Source organism: Myodes glareolus, chromosome 25 (assembly GCF_982192425.1).
Source record: "Myodes glareolus chromosome 25, mMyoGla1.1, whole genome shotgun sequence".
NCBI lineage: Eukaryota > Metazoa > Chordata > Mammalia > Rodentia > Cricetidae > Myodes > Myodes glareolus.
In genome coordinates, this window is record NC_142050.1 from 36,375,241 (window position 1) to 36,395,054 (window position 19,814).

Consider the following 19,814-nt stretch of genomic DNA (forward strand, 5'->3'; position numbering starts at 1 on the left):
AAAGGAAGATGTTTGGAAACCATATTATTGTTGTATCAGGAATCAGCATCTGTGAAATATACTTCAGCTTGAATCTTTCTGCTAACAGGGAGTACCTGGCCCTCAATGTTTACGTGGCCCTCTGCTACTACAAATTGGATTACTATGATGTCTCCCAAGAAGTCCTGGCTGTTTACCTTCAGCAAATTCCTGATAGTACCATCGCACTCAACCTTAAGGCTTGCAATCACTTTCGCCTTTACAATGGAAAAGCAGCTGAGGTAGGCATGTAGATGTGTGTTTCTAATAAGCTCAGTTCTAATGGGAATTACTTTATAACAGTTCCCAGGTTAGCCCATAAGCTCTAGGATTTATAGCTCTGTAGCAATGCTCCTTGGTCATTGCCAGTGTGATTCTATAACCAAATAAGTGTATAAACATTGTCTTGAGACAGGGTCTCTCTATGTAGTTCTGGCTGGCCTCCAGCTCCTTATGTAGACCTCACACAGATCTGCCTGCCTTTGCCTCTGTGAGTTCCAATTCAGCCTGATCAATAGGAAGAGTTCCAGGCCAGCCTGGTCTACATGGACCTCTGTTAACAGAACCTACAGGAGAAAAGAAGACAGTTACCAAGAAGCTGTGTTTGACTCTGTTCTTGTCTGTCTAGATTCCCCCCCCCTTTTTTTAAAGCTTTCTCAGGCTTTATATGCAAATTCTTACCAAGCATTTGGGTACCATTTGTAGATGGACGTTTCTGTCCTGTCCAGTCGTGCATCCATTCAGTCCCAAAGAAACATACAGAGGCTTATATTAATTATAAACTGTTTAAACTATTATTAGATTTATTATTAACTAGCTCTTAAAACTTAAATTAATCCATAATTCTTGCCTATGTTTAGCCATATGGCTTGATACCTTTTCTCAGTAAGGCATTCTCATCTTGCTTCCTCTGTATCTGGCTGGTGACTGCATCTCTGCTTTTCCACTTCCCAGAATTCTCCTAGTCTGGTCACCCTTCCTATACTTCCTGCCTGACTACTGGCCAGTCAGCATTTTATTAAACCAATATGAGTGATAGATCTTTACAAGATAAAGATCATTATCTCACAGCAGATAAGTGTATAAAAAAATGTACTTGATAGTGGAAGTGTAAAATCCAATGTGAAGCTCTATGGATTCAGAACTACTATTCAAACTGTATAGAAGTTCATTGTGATGTATAGACTTTAAGTCTGGTTAATTCTGGTATATGAATTTTTGCAAGTTTTTAATAATAGAGATAATAAAATTAGAAAAAAAGAATATGGGTGCAATGGTAAGACTAAAAAATCAAAGGCTTAACTTCTAAGTCTTTGACACTGAAAATAAAGATTAACCCTATGAGTCTTAAAACTAACCTGCACAACTTTTAAATGTCTTTATGAGGCTCAAGATACTTAACTTTAGAATGCCATATAGGCCAGGGTAGCCTCAAATTTGCTATGTAGGCAATGATGACTTTGAATTTCTGATCCTCCTGCTTCTATTTCTAGAGTCCTGAGATTACAGATGTCTACCAACACTTCCAGTTATGCTCAGGATCAAACTCAGGGCTTCTTGCATGCTAGGCAAACATGCTACAGAGTTACAACCCCAGGCTCCAAAACACTTAACTTTTAATTATAAGAATCAATGATGTCAGCCGTGTGGTGGTGGTGCATGCCTTTAATCCCAGCACTTGGGAGGCAGAGGCAGACAGATCTCTGTGAGTTCAAGGCCAGCCTGGGCTATAAGAGCTAGTCCTAGGACAGGCTTCAAAGCTACAGAGAAACCCTGCCTCGAAAAACCAAAACCAAACAAACAAACAAATAAATGATGTCATCTGTAAAATGTGGATAATAATAATTATATTGACTGAGAGCCCCAAAGATCAAGTGAAATAGCATGTTATACGCTTTGTAAACTATAAAGCATTATATAGATATGTGACATAAGAACTATATACCGTTGGGGCTGGAGCGATTGATCAATGATTGAAAACATATACTGCTCTTGCAGAGGACCTGAGTTGAATTTCCAGAGCCCATGTTGGATGATTCACAACCACCTATAACTCCAGCTCCAGAGGTATCTGATACCTCTGGTCTTAGGGAGTACCCATACTCACATGCACACATCACACAGAGATGCACACACATATACATAATTTGAGAGAGTTATAAGCTAGGTGTGGTCGCACATGTCTTTAATCCCTGCATCAGGAGGCAGAGGCAGGCAGATCTCTGTAAATTCAAATCCAGTAAATTCAAACATAGTAAGTTCCAGGACGGTCAGGACTGTATAGAGAGAACTAAAAAAAAAAAAAAAAAAAAAAAAAAAAAAAAAATTCAAAATAAATAAATATAATAACAAAGAAAATCTTAAAAAATAAGAACTACATGCTTATTACTTTGACACGTCTTTCCTTTTTATATTTCAGGCAGAACTCAAAAGCTTGATGGACAATGCCTCTTCACCCTTTGAATTTGCAAAAGAACTCATCAGGCACAATCTGGTGAGTAAGGTTCTCATCTTGGTTGACTTGAGTCCTATTTTATTTTGGTACATCACAGCAATTAAAGATGAATAAAAGGAGATTCCAGCCAGGTGATGGTGGCACACGCCTTTAATCCCAGCACCTGGGAGGCAGAGGCAGACAGATCTCTGTGAGTTTGAGGCCAGTCTGGGCTACAAGAGCTAGTTCCAGGACAGGCTCCAAAGCTACAGAGAAACCCTGTCTCGAAAAACCAAAACCAAACCAAACCAAAATAAAACAATAATAAAAGGAGATTCTCCAGCAAATATTGCTCTACTCCAAGGAATGCCTCATTACTGAGAAAGGTATGAAATGAGTTTCTAACACCAGTCTCTTTCCTTGGGGAACCTCTTATTAGGAGGGCAGAATGTTTGGAAAAAAGAGCAAGGCAAGGCAGACCCAAGTGTCCCTTGTCCTTGGGGGATCAGAGGAACATATCCTCATGTGTTAGAATAATGGGGACAATTGTTTAATCCTTGAAGACTGGCTGAGTTTTCGAGGGTTCATTCTAATCTAGATAGGGTATGAATCTAGGGCAAGTGTGACGTGTGTAAGATGACCTGTAGTCTAGAGGGAGTGGAGGGTAAAGTTGGATGAGCAGTGGTATAGGGCTAGATCATGATGACCATTGCTTAAAATAAATCTAAGCCCAGGTGAAGTTGTATTCTACCAGTCAGTCAACATAATGAGATGCAGACTGTGTGCTCCCAAGCCACACCCCTGGAGCATTAAGCAAATGATCTTGTATGATGAGTCAGCTTCCCCATCTGAATACAGTGGTAACAAAAACTACAGCTTCTTTTGTGGCTTTGTTTGTGTCCTCTTCCGCCTCCTCTTCTTATTGAGACAAGATCTCACTACATAGCCTTAGCTGACCTGGAGCTCTGTATAGAACAAGCTGGCTTGGAACTCTGTATAGATCAGGTTGACCTGGAACTCCGCATATAGACCAGGCTGACCTTGGAACTCTGTTTAGACCAGGCTGACCTGGAACTCTCCATAGACCAGGCTGGCCTAGAACTCTGTTTAGACCAGGCTGACCTGGAACTCTCCATAGACCAGGCTGGCCTAGAACTCTGTTTAGACCAGGCTGACCTGGAACTCTCCATATACCAGGCTGGCCTGGAAATCTCCATATAGACCAAGCTGGCCTGGAACTCTCCATAGTCCAGGCTAGCCTGGAACTCTATTTAGACCAGACTGGCCTGGAAATCTCCATTTAGACCAGGCTTGCCTAGAACTCTCTATACACCAGGCTGGCCTGGAAATCTCCATATAGACCAGGCTGACCTGGAACTCTCCATAGACCAGGCAGGCCTGGAACTCGCCATAGACCAGGCAGGCCTGGGACTCATATAGAGAGCCATCTGTTTTTGCCTCTCCACTGCTGACATTGAAGGCATATGTCACCGTCCTCAGCCAAGCCTACTCTTTGAGGTCATGTGTGGACTTTTACACTCATGGCATCAGCAGCAGCACTCAAAATTCCAGGTCTTAGGGGTGTTCAGTGTGTAGTAACCCAGCCTGCCTGCTGAGCCATCTTGTTTTTTAACTTTTCTGTGTAACCCCCACCATCTGATGGAATACTGCCAGTGGTGGTGTGATTTTTACCAGCCTCTTAAAGCCTGCAGTGTCAAACCACAGAGAAGCATGGAATACCAAAAAGTCCTTTAGTTGAAGGGATACATTTGTGACTTTTGAGAGTAACTTCACTAGGGTGCTGGTAGCAAAACACAAATTTGGGGGAGGCTGAGGAGTGACAGGGTCAGAGGAAACTAGCAGTTAACCACAGCTTTTGAAGAAGTTTACCATTGAAAGAAAAAAAATAGGGCATTCTCCAGAGGGAACAAAGGAACCAAGTAGAGATTTGACAAGAGAACAAAAACCCTTGTGTGTGTGCTTCAAGCTGAGAAGTGGGGCTGCTGCTTTGGGAAGACTGAAGATACAGTGGTTAATGGAGAACCAGAGTCAGATGGAGTTAGAAGCGATAGGATCAAGGGAACAGATGAAGTCCCCTTGTTAAAGGAAGGGACAGAAAAAAGAACCAGAAAAATGATCAACATGAATATTCTGAGGATAAAATTATGTAGTCCATGCCTGATAACCTTAGTTTCGGTGTATTTGTGGACAGTTTACCACGTTCTGAACATTTGTTAGGCTATGGAAGTTAAATAGTGTGAACAAATTGTTTTAAATGTTTTATTTCATTTCTGTGTGTGTGTATGGGTATGTGTTTTCATGGTGCACATGTGAACTTGTGGTGGTCAGAGAACAACTTGCTGGAATTAAGAATGTAGGTCCTAGCCAGGCAGTGGTGGTACACACCTTTCATCCCAGCACTCAGGGAAACAGAGACAGGTGGATCTCTGTGAGTTCGAGACCAGCCTGGTCTACAGAGTGAGTTCCAGGACAGCCAGAGATAACACAGAGAAACCCTGTCTCAAAAAACCAAAAAAGAAAAAAGAACTCGAGTCCTGGAGATTGAACTCAAGTTGTCTGTCTTCTCATCATTTTATTATCCATTTTTTAAACCATATTTATTAACTGATTTATTGTGTGTGCGTGTGTGCACAGTAAGCATGTGCACATGCATGTGGCATGCATGTGGTAGTTAGAGGACTATTGTGGGTGTTCTCTCCTTCTGTCACTACCCTGGGCTCCTTAGCATTTCCAGTGGTGACCGTGTGAGCCTGTGCCCACAGTACACTCTCTCTACAGTGACCAGTGATTGTGTGCACCTGTGATGCTACAGTACACTCTCTCTATGGTGACCAGTGATTGTGTGCATCTGTGCCCACAGTACACTCTCTCTACCATGACCGTGTGCGCCTGTGCCCACCGTACACTCTCTCTATGGTGACCGGTGATTGTGTGCGTCTGTGCCCACAGTACACTCTCTCTACGGTGACCATGTGCGCCTGTGCCCACCGTACACTCTCTCTATGGTGACCGTGTGCTCCTGTGCCCACCGTACACTCTCTCTACGGTGACCATGTGCGCCTGTGCCCACCGTACACTCTCTCTACGGTGACCGTGTGAGCCTGTGCCCACAGTACACTCTTTCTACACAGGTTGTTTTCCGAGGAGGCGAGGGGGCTTTGCAGGTTTTACCTCCCCTGGTTGACGTCATTCCTGAAGCCAGGCTAAACCTAGTGATTTACTACCTTCGCCAAGGTAAGGAAAACTTGTCCTGTTCTGACTTAGAAAGAAAAATATTTTAGAATATTTAATATGATTGAATCAGTTGTATACATTTTACACACATAACACTTCCAAATAAGTATCTGCAACAGTGTTGTGAACAGATTTCATGGCACTCAGGAGTTGTACCTCTTCTCCTGCCACTGCCTCTTCTTCCTCACCCTGCTCTTCCCTTTGCTCTTCTGTCCTCCATCAAGTTCCTGTTGGGTCTCCAATGTTTTTCTCCCTCTTATTTTATTTTTCTTGTTTGCGTTTTATGAAAATGTACATTCACATTTTCTTGTGTTTTTTGTTTGCTTTAAAACTCAGCTTTTGAGGGCTGGAGAGATGGCTCAGTGGTTAAGAGCACTGACTGCTCTTCCAGAGGACTCAGGTTCAATTCCCAGCACCCACGTGGCAGCTCACAACTGTCTGAAGATACAGTTGCAGGGAATCTGACACCTTCACACCAATGCACATAAAAATGATGTTAAATAAACCCTAAAAATATTTTTTTAAGTTTTTTTAAAAAAAATCTCAGCTTTTGTATTTGCTCACGGTGGCTGTGTCTCCGCTCTGGGGTGCAGGAATCCCATGAGAACTTAGCAGAGAAGGGCGCTTGGCCACAGTCTTAAATCAGCAGTGCGACCTTCTCAGTGCATGGTAGAGGCGAACCAGACAACTTGTGCCTCACTGAGAAAAATGTGTATTTTGTGGGTACATGTCTTGCAAACAGTCCCCTCTATATGATAGGTAAGCAAAAAGAAATTTGGTGATAGATATGAATTAATGAAAAAGTGAATATATTTTACAAATTATTTTGTGAAAAATTTCTAGTATAAACAAAAACAAATTATAGAACCTCCAAAGCCTCCAGATTACATAATTTTTATGCTGGGGTGGTGGCACATGACTTTGATCCCTTCACTTTGAAGGCAGAAGCAGATGGCACTTTGAGAACTCAAGGCCAAACTGCTCTGCACAGTGAGTTCCAGGACAGCCATTGTTATTTCACTCCTGTGTATGGAATACATATTTCTTTTAGAAAAAAAGGAAGGGGACTTTTTGTTTTTGAAGCTAGGATTCCTCTGTGTAACAGCTCTGGCTATCTCAGAACTCCATGTAGACCAGGCTGGCCTTGAACACACAGATCTGCCTGCCTCTGTCTCCTGAGTGCTGGAATTAGAAGTGTGTGCCACCATGCCTGGCCCAGCCTAGAGTCTTAATTTGAGCATTTTTTATGTGTCTTGTGGTTCAGTGTGAGTTTTCTAAAGATAATTGTTTTCTTGGGTCAGGGCACAGCTTAGTCCATAAAGTGCTCACTTTGAAAGCCAAGAGGACCTGGGTTCCGACTCCAGGCTGGGTTGTCCTCTGGCCTTCACATACATTTGCACATGCAGATACACGCATGCATTTTTTGAGATGAAAAATATCTGTTTTCTTTAGGATAACTACACAGCCTTCACCTTGATAGAGAATTAAAGGTCAGGTAAAACATCACATTTTCTGAGTTTGCGTGTCCACACACATGTGTGGCCTTGCACAGGCTGTAAAAGCGCTCTATTCCTAAGCTGTCCCCTACTTTGTATGCCTGTCTGAGTGCTGCAGACTTCAGTTCTCTAGGGACGGCTGCAGCGAGCTCATATAGCACAAGCTCATCTAACGACTGACTAACTCCTTACATTGCAGATGACGTACAGGAAGCTTATAGCTTAATCAAGGATCTGGAGCCTACGACGCCTCAGGTAAGTGGAGGTGCCGTGCTCCATTAGCCATGGGCTGTCGGGGGCAGCAGTGCAGCCACAGCTGTGAGGTGTGGCCGAGAAGAGTCCCGCTGTAGTCCAGGAAGACTGTCAATGGCGGGGGGGCTTTAGGATGAGAGTGATTGTTCTGGGCTTTGGTTTTTTTTTAAAAAAATATTTATTTATTTATTATGTATACAATATTTTGTCTGAGTGTATGCCTGCAGGCCAGAAGAGGGCACCAAACCTCATTACAGATGGTTGTAAGCCACCATGTGGTTGCTGGGAATTGAACTCAGGACCTTTGGAAAGGCAGACAATGCTCTTAACCACTGAGCCATCTCTCCAGCCCCTGGGCTTTGTTTTTTTTTTTTTAATGTGACTCAAGTCCCTTAATATCTATTTCATTCCTAAAAAAAATCTAAAGTTTGAAAATATTAAAATCTGTTTTAAAAAATTTACAGCTATAGTACAATGGAATAAACAACTCCTAATGTGTCTAATACCTGTGTCTGCAGCTTGTCTCTCTTCCCTCAGTCAGCTGCTCACTCCCTACAGTCAGGAACTGTCTCTATCGCAAGCACTGTGTGCTAAGTCCATAGTAAGCATCCCTTCACTGAGTACAAGACTGCATGAGGCCAGCAGGATGGCTTAGTGGGTAAAAGCTCCTGCCATCAAGCCTGATGGCCTGAGTTCAGTCCCTGGAATCCACATGGTAGAAGGAAAGTGACAAATCTCACAACTTGTACTCTGACCTCCACACACATGCTATAGCGTGTACATGTACCCACACCCATAAGCACGCACAAACACAACACACACTGAATACATGTTTTAAAAGAGAGCGAGAGAGAGAGAGAGAGAGAGAGAGAGAGAGAGAGAGAGAGAGAGAAGAAACAAAAGACAGGAAAACAATCTGAATATAAAACACTTCCTGACTGGATAGAACCTAAACAAGTCTTTTACTCAAGGGAACTAAAGGCTCCAGTATTTTCACTACCTAGAATGAGCCCTCTTAATGAGCTAATGATATTTCTAAGGAAAGCATTATTAAGGGACTGGAGAGATAGCTCAGAGGTTAAGAGCACTGGCTTCTGGCTCCTCTTCCCGAGGTCCCGAGTTCAATTCCCAGTAACCACATGGTGACACACAACCATTTGTAATGAGGTCTGATGCCCTCTTCTGGTGAGTAGGTATATATGCAGACAGAACACTATATAGAATAAATAAATAAATCTTTAAAAAAATTATTAAAATTTTGAGCCAAGACTGAAAAAAAATAGGGTACAGATGAGGCCACAGGCCACCAAAAGAGAAAGCATCTTGTAAGTATCAGATGTTCAGGGAAAGGACCAAAGCGTACTTATGTGATATTGGAGAGGAGGAGTGACATACATGTAGTAGTCATTTTCCCACAAGCAGTGCCTCCCCTGTTCTTTGAGACAAAGTCTCTCACTGGCCTGGGCTCACTGATTAGGTGAGCCTGGCTTGCCTATCAAGCCCCAGGAATCTGCCTGTTTTCATCTCTCCAGCAGTGGGATTATAATTTCCATGGGTCCTGGGGATTGAACTGGGGTCCTCATGCTACGTGGTAAGTCCTTTGCTGACTGAGCCATTTCCCATGTGTTTCTACTTAAGACTGAGCTTTTATGATGATAAACTCTGCTCTATGAGCATTTGCCTGCTAGAAGTCAAACCGGACTCTGCTTCCTTCCATACTCGGGGGAGAGCAGGGACAGGGATTTTAGCCTGTGGACTAGAGTTGGTCAAGGGACCACCAGGAACACCCACACAGCTGATTTATGGATGATTGTGTTTTCCAGGAGTACATTCTCAAGGGAGTTGTTAATGCAGCCCTTGGCCAGGAAATGGGTTCGGTGAGTATGAAGTCATTAGCAGTCCATACTTTGCCAAGTTCTGGTAATGTGAAAACTGGAATGGATGTGCAACCAATGACAAGCTTACAATCACTGGGTTCTTCTGCAGGTCCTGTACTTTGTTGTTGGGGGTGGGGTGCTAGGAAGCAAACCCTTATGCTAGGTATATACTTGCTTTGAGCCATATCCTTGGTCCTTCAGTTCCTTTTAATTGTTTAAACCCTCAAGTTGTAGAACTCTAAAATAACTCTAAAGCCATTTCTGACAACTCTGAGGCCTCTCAGCAGTAGCGCTCCCCCCTCCCCTGGGAACCAGGAATCTAACAATTACCCACGTATGTGCTGAAATGTTGGGAACTTTCCATTTCCCTGAGTCTTTATGATGGTTCTCTAGAAATTGGGGCAAGATAACCTTTAAGATGTTGACTCAGTCCCTGATGTTTTGACTCAGTCCCTGGGAAAGGGGTCAAAGTGACCCTCAGATGTTTCCTCTTGCCTCATCTGATCTGGCAACCACTCTCCAGCCAATTATTGGTAATAACCCTTTTGAATAAGCCAATCATAATAGTTATAGAACAACTCCCAGATGCCCCCCTTGCTTCTGTGACTTTTTCCTTTAAAAGTAGCCTGTACCAGCTATTCAGGGTCTTTCTGGCCTCTCTAATGCTGAAAGACCCTGTCATGACAGAATTAATAAAATCCTCATGCTTTTACATCAGCTGTGGTGTGAGAGATGGTCTCTTGGGGAGACTCCCCCTCGGTGATTGGAGTCTAGGGTCCAACAAAGTCCAGGATCCCTGCAAAAATAATTCTATTATGTAGAGAGTTTTACCTTTAGTCCATTAACTTGATATTTTGTTTCAAAGAGCCCCGATATGGTCATCTCTTTACTGATGAGTACAGAAAATAAATTTGGTACCTAGAAAATGGGAAAAATTCTTTTCCTAGAAAAGCTTTTAAGATACTGGGGATATACCCCTATCTCTTCTAGAAAATCTGTTTCATTGTGTTTTGATTTTTAAATTTGGTTTCATGAGACAGGGTCTTTTGGTTTTGTGACACAGAGTCTCAAATACTATATCCCCAGGATGACATTGAGTTCATGCCAATTTTCAGTCCTCATCCTCCCCCAAAGCTTAGTTTAAAGAGCTTCTTCTTTCTTCTTCTTCTTCTTCTTCTTCTTCTTCTTCTTCTTCTTCTTCTTCTTCTTCTTCTTCTTCTTCTTCTTTCTTTCTTTCTTTCTTTCTTTCTTTCTTTTCCTCTTCTTCTTCTTTCTTCTTTTTTTTTTTTGTTTTTCTTGACAGGGTTTGTCCTGGAACTCTCACCGTAGGCCAGGCTGGCCTCAACTCAGAGATCCTCCTGCCTCTGGAGTACTGGGTTTAAAGGCATGTGCTGCCATTGCCCAGCTAAAGAGCTTCATATAACTAAGAAAGCAGTCTAAAGTTAGGCTGCTGATGTGCATGGTGGTACATACCTGTAACTACAGACTTGGGAGGCCAAGGCAAGAGGACCTAAAGTTCAAGGGCAGCCTGAGTTATATAGTGCAGCTCTTTCTCAACAACAGACAGGGCAGGCAGGCAGGCAGACAGATAAACTAAGGTTTTTATCCATGTTAATGTTGCATATTAAGTTCTTTATGAAACAAAAATGCCGTAAAGACTTTCATCTCTAGATCTCTTCATGTAGGCAGCAAATATTTATTGCATAAATAAATAAGTCTAATGATCCTTGTTATGTGTATGGCTTCTGTACAAAGTTCAGGCACAGTCAGAGAGTTTGTTACATATTTGTTGAATGCGAGAATTTACTTAATGCAGGGGTTTTAGGGTGAAATTTCAAGGTTGGATTCTTCTTCTCTAATTGACTCTAAATTTTCGCAAAATTTCTGACTGTAATTTTCTTGGTGCTTGTAATAATAAGCTAATAAGAACTTGAGCATGATTTAAAACAAGGATCTTTGTTAAGTGACATATAGGAAAATGCATTGTAATCTTAAGTATAATATAAATAAAATATTTGTGCCTGCTTCCTCTCTATCTGTTCTGTTCTGTTTTGCAGAGGGATCATATGAAAATTGCCCAGCAGTTTTTCCAGTTGGTGGGAGGATCAGCTAGTGAATGTGGTATGTCACAATCTGTCCTTTTGAACACAATTCATAATTGGAGTTGGGTGAGATTGACTAGTGGAGTCTGACTGTTGAGGGACATGTCATGATTCTCGATATGAAACAAGGGGTTGGAACCGGAGAGGAAGGCTGAGGATGTAGCTCATTTTGTAGCATGCTCACCTAGCACTCAAAAGCTCTTGGGTTTGATCTCTAGCACCACACGAAGCTCACATGATAGCTGGTACCTATAATTCTAGCCTTTGGAAGACAGAAACAGGATGATCAGAAGTTCAAGGAATCCTTGGCTCCATGGTGAGGGCCAGCCCAGTATATAGGAAACTGTTGCAACAATGACACACACACACAAATAAACACAACAATAAAAAAAATATTAAAATTATCCTCTTTGAACATGTTAGTGGTTAAGAACATTTGCTGCTCTTACAGAGGATTCAAGTTCAATTCCCAGCACCCCCATCAGGTGGTTCACAACTGCCTGTATCCCCAGCTCCAAAGGATCCAGTATTCCTTTCTGGACTTCATAGGTACCTGCATGCACATGTGCACATAACCACACAGTGCACATAATTAAAGAAAAAGTAGGTTAGTTTTAAAAAGGGGGAGCCCTAGGCAGTGGTGGTGCATGCCTTTAATCCAAGTTCTCAGGAGATCTGTGAGTTTGAGGCCAGCCTGATCTATAGAGTGAGTTCCAGGACAGCCAGGGAGGGCTACACAGAGAAACCCAGTCTTGGGAGGGGGAAAAAAGGTTATGGGCTAGAGAAATGATCCATCAGTTAAGAGCACTGTCTGTTCTTACAGAAGATCCGAATCTAATTCCCAGTACCCACATGATAACTCACGACTGTAATTCCAGTCTCAGGGAACGGATGTCCTTTTCTGGCCTCTATGGGAACCAGGAACACATATGTGATCCACAGACATAAATTTAGGCAAAACACTCATATACATAAAAAATAAGTACAATTTTGAAAAGAGTGATATAAGAATAAATTTTAAAAACCAGGAATGTAGCACGAATAGTAAAAACCCAGAGACAGATACTGGGGTTCAATTTGAAGATCAGAAAAGCAAAGCAGCCAGCCACTGGCTCTTCCTTCTACCTCAGACTGAAAATGGGGAAGATCCTGTCTCCATAAATCCTGAAGACTCTATGCCCCACACTTCAGACGCCACTGAGTTCCTGTCTCTCCCCTCTTCTATTCATCTCTCTGCCCAGCCATATCACTCCTGTCTCCACAACTCTAATACTGGAATTAAAAGCTTGTGATCCCAAATGCTGGAATCACCTTTGTGTGAGCTCTGTTTCTCTCTTAGATAGATTCAATCTTGACCCAGGGTGGCCTTGAACTCATAGAGATCCATCAGCCTCTGTCTCCAGAGTCCTGGGATTAAAGGTGTGTGCTACCACTCCCTGGCCTGTAAGGCTCACTAGTTTTGCCCTGTGATCTTCAGGCAAACTTTATTTATTAAAACAAACAATATACTACTATATTTCCCCTATTTTAAAAATCTAAAATAAAAAAGAAATCTAGCTATAACTAATATAATAAAAACTATATACACTAAGTACAATAACCACAGACTGTATATAGGCAGTAAATACATCAGCAATGTCTAGTATTTGCATTTGACAAATTCAGAGAAAATATCCCTTATTTATCCTATCTAGGTGAGTCGAAAGTCTTGTACCTAATTTACTTTCTATCACAACTTGATTTCTTGTCTGGTAAACAAGGAAAACTAAAACTGTCTAATCTTCAACTCCCTTAGAGATCCAAGAAGGAAATAATATTAATTGAGTAAGCAGGAAATGCCAGCAAGCAACTTCCAAAAAAAAAAAAAAAAGGTGAAATATGACATAAACATTTGGCTTCCTGGACAGTCACCCAAAGTTCCTCTGTAATACTGGGGTATCCATCTTCGGCCTACAGACCTAGCATATCCAATATACTTTTCTGTGAAGCAGAAAAGTCTGAAGGGCACTCCTTCCTTGTTTTGACAATGTTTGGCAGTCACTTTCTTTTGTGTCCTGCTTATCCAATTAGGACAACATACTGTCAACAGTCAAGGCAAGGGCACTGTCTTACCCAGTGGCTTACTTTTGCTACAAAGAAAGTAAACTCCATGTGGAGTTTCTGCAGTACCCATCATCATCTCTGAAGTATTTTAGTGCTTCCAGGAGCAGACATGTCTCGTTGTCATAAAAAAGAGAAAAGAATCTGTGTTATTAAAACATCTTAAATGCCAAATTCTGTAGATATCTGAAGTGTTTGAAGATGACCTGTCTATCTAAAATATATCTTTGTTTGACCTTGAAAACATACCTAATGTGACTACAAGTTCAATTGTAATAGGTGACTATAACTACTAACCTGCATTTCTTTATTATTCTAAACAGTTGGTAATAACAATTTTCACAGACTAGACATTTGCATTACATTGTTAAATGAGTTGTAGAGGTACAATACCTTGAACAAGAGTAGAAATGTATGTACCATATGTTCTAACAAAATTAATCTCAAATTTGTATCAATATACAAATTTGTATACAATGTACAAACATCCAATCCAATGTAAAACATTTAAAACTAGTAGTTGTTTTTTAAAAGTAGACTCAATAATCTAACTTTTTGTCTTATCGTATCTGTAACCCCCTTTGTTTCTTTTCAAAACAAGAACCTTGAATCTAATTTCCTTTATTCAACTTTCCTCCTGGCTGTAACCAATAACAACTTGTACCCAGCCTGCCCTAAACAATGACAAATATCCATAACCCATTGAATGACCAAAAATCATCCACCCCACCTTTTGGGAATGTTGGCATTGTATTCTTAAATTTACTTCCTGCTGTCTGGGCATGGTGGCATCTTTAGGGGATCCTGAAAAGAAAAAAAAACATGGATTAATTGTCAAGTCCTGCGAGAGGCAGCTATATCATTTGTTGTCAAGTCTCTGCATAATGGGAAAGTGCAGGGCTTATCTCAAATCCTGGCTAAGGTAGTCTGTGAGGCTGGATCGCCACCTCAAAATTTTTCTGAGCAGTTTGTAATCCAAAACCAATCCTTAGGTGGTCGTTTTCAGCTTAGTAGTGTTATCATAGTCATGGAGGAATTGTTGTTGTCCATTCTCCTTATGGAGACTTCAAAAGTCGCTGTTAGGCATGCTCATGATTCTTTGTAGAAAACTATAGAGACTCAAACCTGAAATCCTGTACAGGAAGGTAGATGAAACCTTTTTCTAGAATTAGTACTCTATATGACCATTAATATCATGACAAAAAATTTAAAATATGTGTGTGTGTATACATAAACATATGCCATAAACTGGGATAAAAGGTGTGCGCCACCACTGCCCAGCCATTTGTTAGTTTTTAGTTTTATAGGTTAGTTTAGATTAAACTATCATGTTGTTTGATGAACTATCGTCTCTTCTAATTATTATTTATTAAACACAAATAATATACCACTATACAGGAATGAATTTGCATATTAGTTCCTGCGAATTGTAAGTCTAAATTAGTTTTTCTTTTTCTTTTTTTGGTTTCTCAAGGCAAATTTTCTCTGTGTAGTCCTGACTGTCCTGGAATTCACTCTGTATACCAGGTTGGCCTCAAACTCACAGTGCTGCTCTTGCCTCTGCCTGCCAAGTCCTGAGATTAAAGGCATACACCACCACTGCACTAAATTAGTTTTAATATTAACTATTAGAATAAATTTTTTAGCAATTTCTAATATATTAATTTTCTGGCATGTTGTAGATTCACGCCCCACCATGGGTCATTTGCCTTTAAATCTCACTTTGTTGTTGTTGCTTTGTTTTTTGAGACGGGGTCTCACTATGTAGTCTTGGCTTGCCTGGAACTCACTATGTAGACCAGGTTGGCTTTGAATTTATGATCATCCTGCCTCTGCCTCCAAAGTGCTGCGATTACAGGTGTGCACCAGCACATCCAGCAAACCTACCTTCGGAGCATATTTTGTTGCTTATAAAAATAACCCCAGACTGAGCAGATGGTTCTGAAGTAAAGCACTTGTAATGCAAACATGCGGACCTGAGTCTGGGTTCCCAGCACCCACGGAAGTGTGGACAGGGTGGTGGCATCTGCAATCCCAGTGCTCCTGCTGTCAGTGGGAGGTGGAGACTGGCAATTAGCCTGGCACACACAGCCCAGCTACAGGAGAGCCTGACTCAGACAAGCTGGAAGTCAAGGAGCGGCGTGTGAAGTTGCCCCTCACCTCGCCCCCAGGGATGCTGGGGTACATACACAGACAAATATGCACACACATCATGCACATAAACACATTTGTCACACACATGAAAAATAAAAGTTGAAAAATAAAGGCCAGTGAGCTGACTGGTGGGTTAAGACATTTGCCACCAAATCTAATGACCTGAGTTTGTTCATCATCCTACGTGGTGTAGGAGAGAAACAACTTATCCTCTGACCTCTGCATGCTCACCATGGCAGGTTCATGACCACACTCACATACACACAATTCAGAATGTCTAAATAAATGTAATGAAACATACTTTAAATGTCAAATATAATAAGAGTCCTTTAGAAAAAAGAGAGCGATGGCTCAGTGGTTAAGAGCATGTATTGCTCTTGCAGAGGACTGAAGTCCAGTTCCCAGCACTCATGTTGGGCTGCTCACAGTTAACTGTCTATAACTCTAACTCCAGGGAATTTGATACCTCTCTCTGGTTTCTGTGGGCATCTGCATACACATGCCTGAATACGTATACATACACATAAATAAAAATAAAACCTTAAAGATTTTAAAGAGAGAAAGGGAGGCTGGAGAGATGGCTCAGTTGTTAAGAGCACTGACTGCTTGCTCCTCCCCTGGTCTTGAGTTCAGTTGCCAGCAACCGTATGTTGGCTCACAACCATCTGTAATGAGATCTGGTATGCAGACAAACATGCATACATAATAAATAATGAATCTGAGAGGGAGTAATAAATAGATTTTTAAGTCCTGGTATTACAGATATATGTCATCACACTGAGTCCATCCCCTCACTCCCTGTTAAAAAGTTTAAATCTGCTTAGAATGGTGTCTTTAGTCCCGGCACTCTGGAGGTAGAGGGGATGGGTCTCTGAGTTCCAGGCCAGCCTGGTCTACAGAGCAAAAAAAATATGCTTGCTGAACCAATTGTTAACTTTTTTTTTTTTAATTGCCCCTGGAGAGTCATAAATGATTCTCCACCACTATTTATTGACTAGTATTTCTTCTCCCTATTTCACTTTTTTATTTGTACAACAAAACTGACTGAAGCATTGGGGATGTAGTAGCAAATAAACAAGGACCCTGCCTTTGTGGGGGCTTTCATTCCAGTGGTACAGGCAGACCTTGTACATGATGCAGATACAGATTACGGAACAGAGCAGCCTATAACAAACCGTGCACAGCATGGAGCCTTTGAAATGCCCTGGTGTGGCTGGGGGTGTCATCCAGCATGCTGGACCAGATCAGAATCAGGTAGCTCCACGGCACGTTATTCCTCTGCTCGAGTTCGAAGGTGCTGGGTTGTGTTGGACAGATCACTGTGGAGATTGGACCATACTGGTTGAGCTGAGATAAGTACCAACTGCATAAACCAAAGCCTTATAAAGGCAGTTTAGGGAATACCAAAACCAGTGTACTCGTGGGGGATGTGTTTCTTGTGGGCTCTGGGAGCTTGGGTTCAGCAGAATCTTCAGTTTCAGAATCAGGACTTAGAAAGAGGTCCTGGGATTCATTCTTTATTTTATTTTAGACTGGGTTTCATTATGTATACCTGGCTGTCCTAGAACTCTCTGTATAGACCAGGCTGGCCTTGAACTCACAGAAATTCACTTGCTTCTGTCTGTCTCCTGGTGCTGGGATTAAAGGCTTGCACCACCACATCCTGCTGCATTCCCATTTCTTTTTTTTCCAATTTTTCAATTTTTTTAATTTTTGTTTTTTCAAGACAGGGTTTCTCTGTGTAGCTTTGTAGCCTGTCCTGGAACTAATTCTGTAGATCAGAATGGCCTCAAATTCAAAGAGATCCACCTGCCTCTACCTCCTGAGTGCTGGGATTAAAGGTGTGCGCCACCACTGCCTGGATCCAATTTCTAAATTCTACAACAACTGAAATTTTAACTAAAAACAACTTGTGGTTTCATGAATGTCTATGGTTTCTTCTCCCTTCCCTAACCTGATTTTAGATACAATACCAGGGAGGCAGTGCATGGCTTCCTGTTTCTTCCTGCTTAAGCAGTTTGATGATGTCTTGATTTACCTCAACTCCTTTAAGGTCAGTATGAGTTATCTATGTGCTTTTATGTATGAAGCACTTGACATGCTGTGTTAGATGGGAATGGTGACTGAGGCAGGAGAATTAAGAGTTCAAAGCCAAATTGGGCATGGTGGTACACGTCTTTAATCCCAGCACTCAGGAGATAGAGGTAGGCGAATCTCTGTTAATGACCAGCCAGTCTACAGAGCGAGTTCCAGGACAACCAAGGTTACACAATGAGACCCTGTCTCAAAACAACAAAAAAGGAGTTCAAGGACAATCACAGCTCTCCCCAACAAAGTTATACTTTCGTCGCTCACCCCTTTCTCTGATGGTATTGATAACATCAAGGAATTAATATAATCCTTTTTTTGTTTGTTTCTTTGGTTGGTTGGTTTTGTTGGGTTTTTATTTGTTTGGTTGCTTTTGAGACAGTTTCTCTGTGTAGTCCTGGATGTCCTGGAATTTGCTCTGTAGATCTGGCTGGTCTTTAACCCGGAGATCCACCTGATTTTGCCTCCCAAATTCAAGGATTAGAGGTGTGTACCACCACACCTTGCTTCATTCTGTAAGATTATTTCTTTGGGGCAGCAAAGTTGCTTTGAAAGTTTGGTGACCTGAGTTCAATTCCCAAAACTCATGTAAAGATAGAAGGAAAGAGCTAGAGCTGACACCTCAAAATTGCCCTTTGACCTCCACATGTACCATGGCACACACATTACCCCACTACCACCAACACACACACAAATGTTTTTTCTTTTGAGACAGAGTTGTACTATGTCACTCTGGCTGGCTTGGAATGGATCAGATAGCCCAGGTTGGCTTCAAACTCACAGAGCGCTGTCTGCCTCTGCCTCCTAAGTGCTGGAATTAAAGGTGTGTGGCACCATGCCCAGCAATAATACACTTTAAGATTATTTTTTTTGTTAGACTAGCTGATGATTATTCATTATTAGTCATTATTTTACTAGTCAGTATAGCCAATGATTTTGCATTTTCCATATTAATACTCAGTGTGTTCTGTTCTTGTCACATTTTGCAGAGTTACTTCTACAATGATGACATCTTTAACTTTAATTATGCCCAAGCCAAAGCTGCGACAGGCAACACCAGTGAGGGTGAGGAGGTGAGTACCTGCTTTTGTTCTCTTTAAAAGGGTCCACGTGGTGTACACCTTTAGGCTCCTCTGTGAGTGCGAGGCCAGCCTGGTCTACAGAGCTAGTTCCAGGACCAAGCTCCAAAGCTACACAGAGAAACCCTATCTCAAAAAAAAAAAAAAAAGAAAGAAAAAGAAAAAGAAAAGGAAAGAAAGGGAGGGAGGAAGGAAAGAGAGAGAGAGGGAGGGAGGGAGGGAGGAAGGAAGGAAGGAAGGAAGGAAGGAAGGAAGGAAGGAAGGAAGGAAGGAAGGAAGGAAGGAAGGAAAGAAGGAAGGAAAGAAGGAAAAAAAAGAGAAACCCTGTCCGGGAAAACAAAAAACAAAATCAAAAAATGATGACACTTATTCGGGTGCCTGCTTTTAAAAGCTTTTGAATGATCATATCTGAAAGACTCCTTAGCTTCTTCTCACTAAAATAAAATGACCAAGAGTAAAGGACTATTATAAGTTGATTTAGATAGGGACTGATACCCCATTCCTATAAACCCAGCACTTAGTAGCTTAGGATCCTGAACTACATAGATAGACCCTACCTCAAAAAACCAAAACAGTTCAGAGAGATGGCTCAGTGGGCTAAGAAAGTAGTTATGCAAGCCAGTTGACCCACGTTCATCCTTGGAACTCACATAAGAAAGCTGGTTGTGACAGCATTCTTGTAGACGGGAGGCAGAAGCAGGGGAACTACCTGGAAGCTTGCAGCCAGCCTGGTCTGCAGCACTTGCAGTAGCAAAATGAAAGGCCCTGTTTCAGCAGGGTGGGGGCCAAGAACCAGCTTCTGAAAGTTGTTATCTGATCTCCATGTGCCCATCATGTTAAACATGCACCATATACTCCTATGTGCACAAGCACACACACAAACTCGCACACGTGTGTGCACACACACATACACAGAATAAATAAATAATGTTTCATTATGCTTACATTAAAAAGTATAA

General features: G+C 41.7%; 1 protein-coding gene across 1 annotated transcript in view; it reads left to right on the forward strand.

Annotated features, from left to right (window-relative positions):
• The window catches only part of Ift56 (intraflagellar transport 56), a 50,026-nt gene that overhangs the window by 15,879 nt on the left and 14,333 nt on the right, over positions 1 to 19,814 (forward strand). Inside the window, exons 7-14 of the mRNA XM_085683834.2 lie at positions 89 to 260; positions 2,438 to 2,512; positions 5,605 to 5,707; positions 7,403 to 7,458; positions 9,279 to 9,332; positions 11,390 to 11,453; positions 17,653 to 17,741; positions 18,766 to 18,849. Coding sequence (XP_085539960.1) covers positions 89 to 260; positions 2,438 to 2,512; positions 5,605 to 5,707; positions 7,403 to 7,458; positions 9,279 to 9,332; positions 11,390 to 11,453; positions 17,653 to 17,741; positions 18,766 to 18,849 — 697 coding nt within the window. The remainder of the gene's footprint in view (positions 1 to 88; positions 261 to 2,437; positions 2,513 to 5,604; positions 5,708 to 7,402; positions 7,459 to 9,278; positions 9,333 to 11,389; positions 11,454 to 17,652; positions 17,742 to 18,765; positions 18,850 to 19,814) is intronic.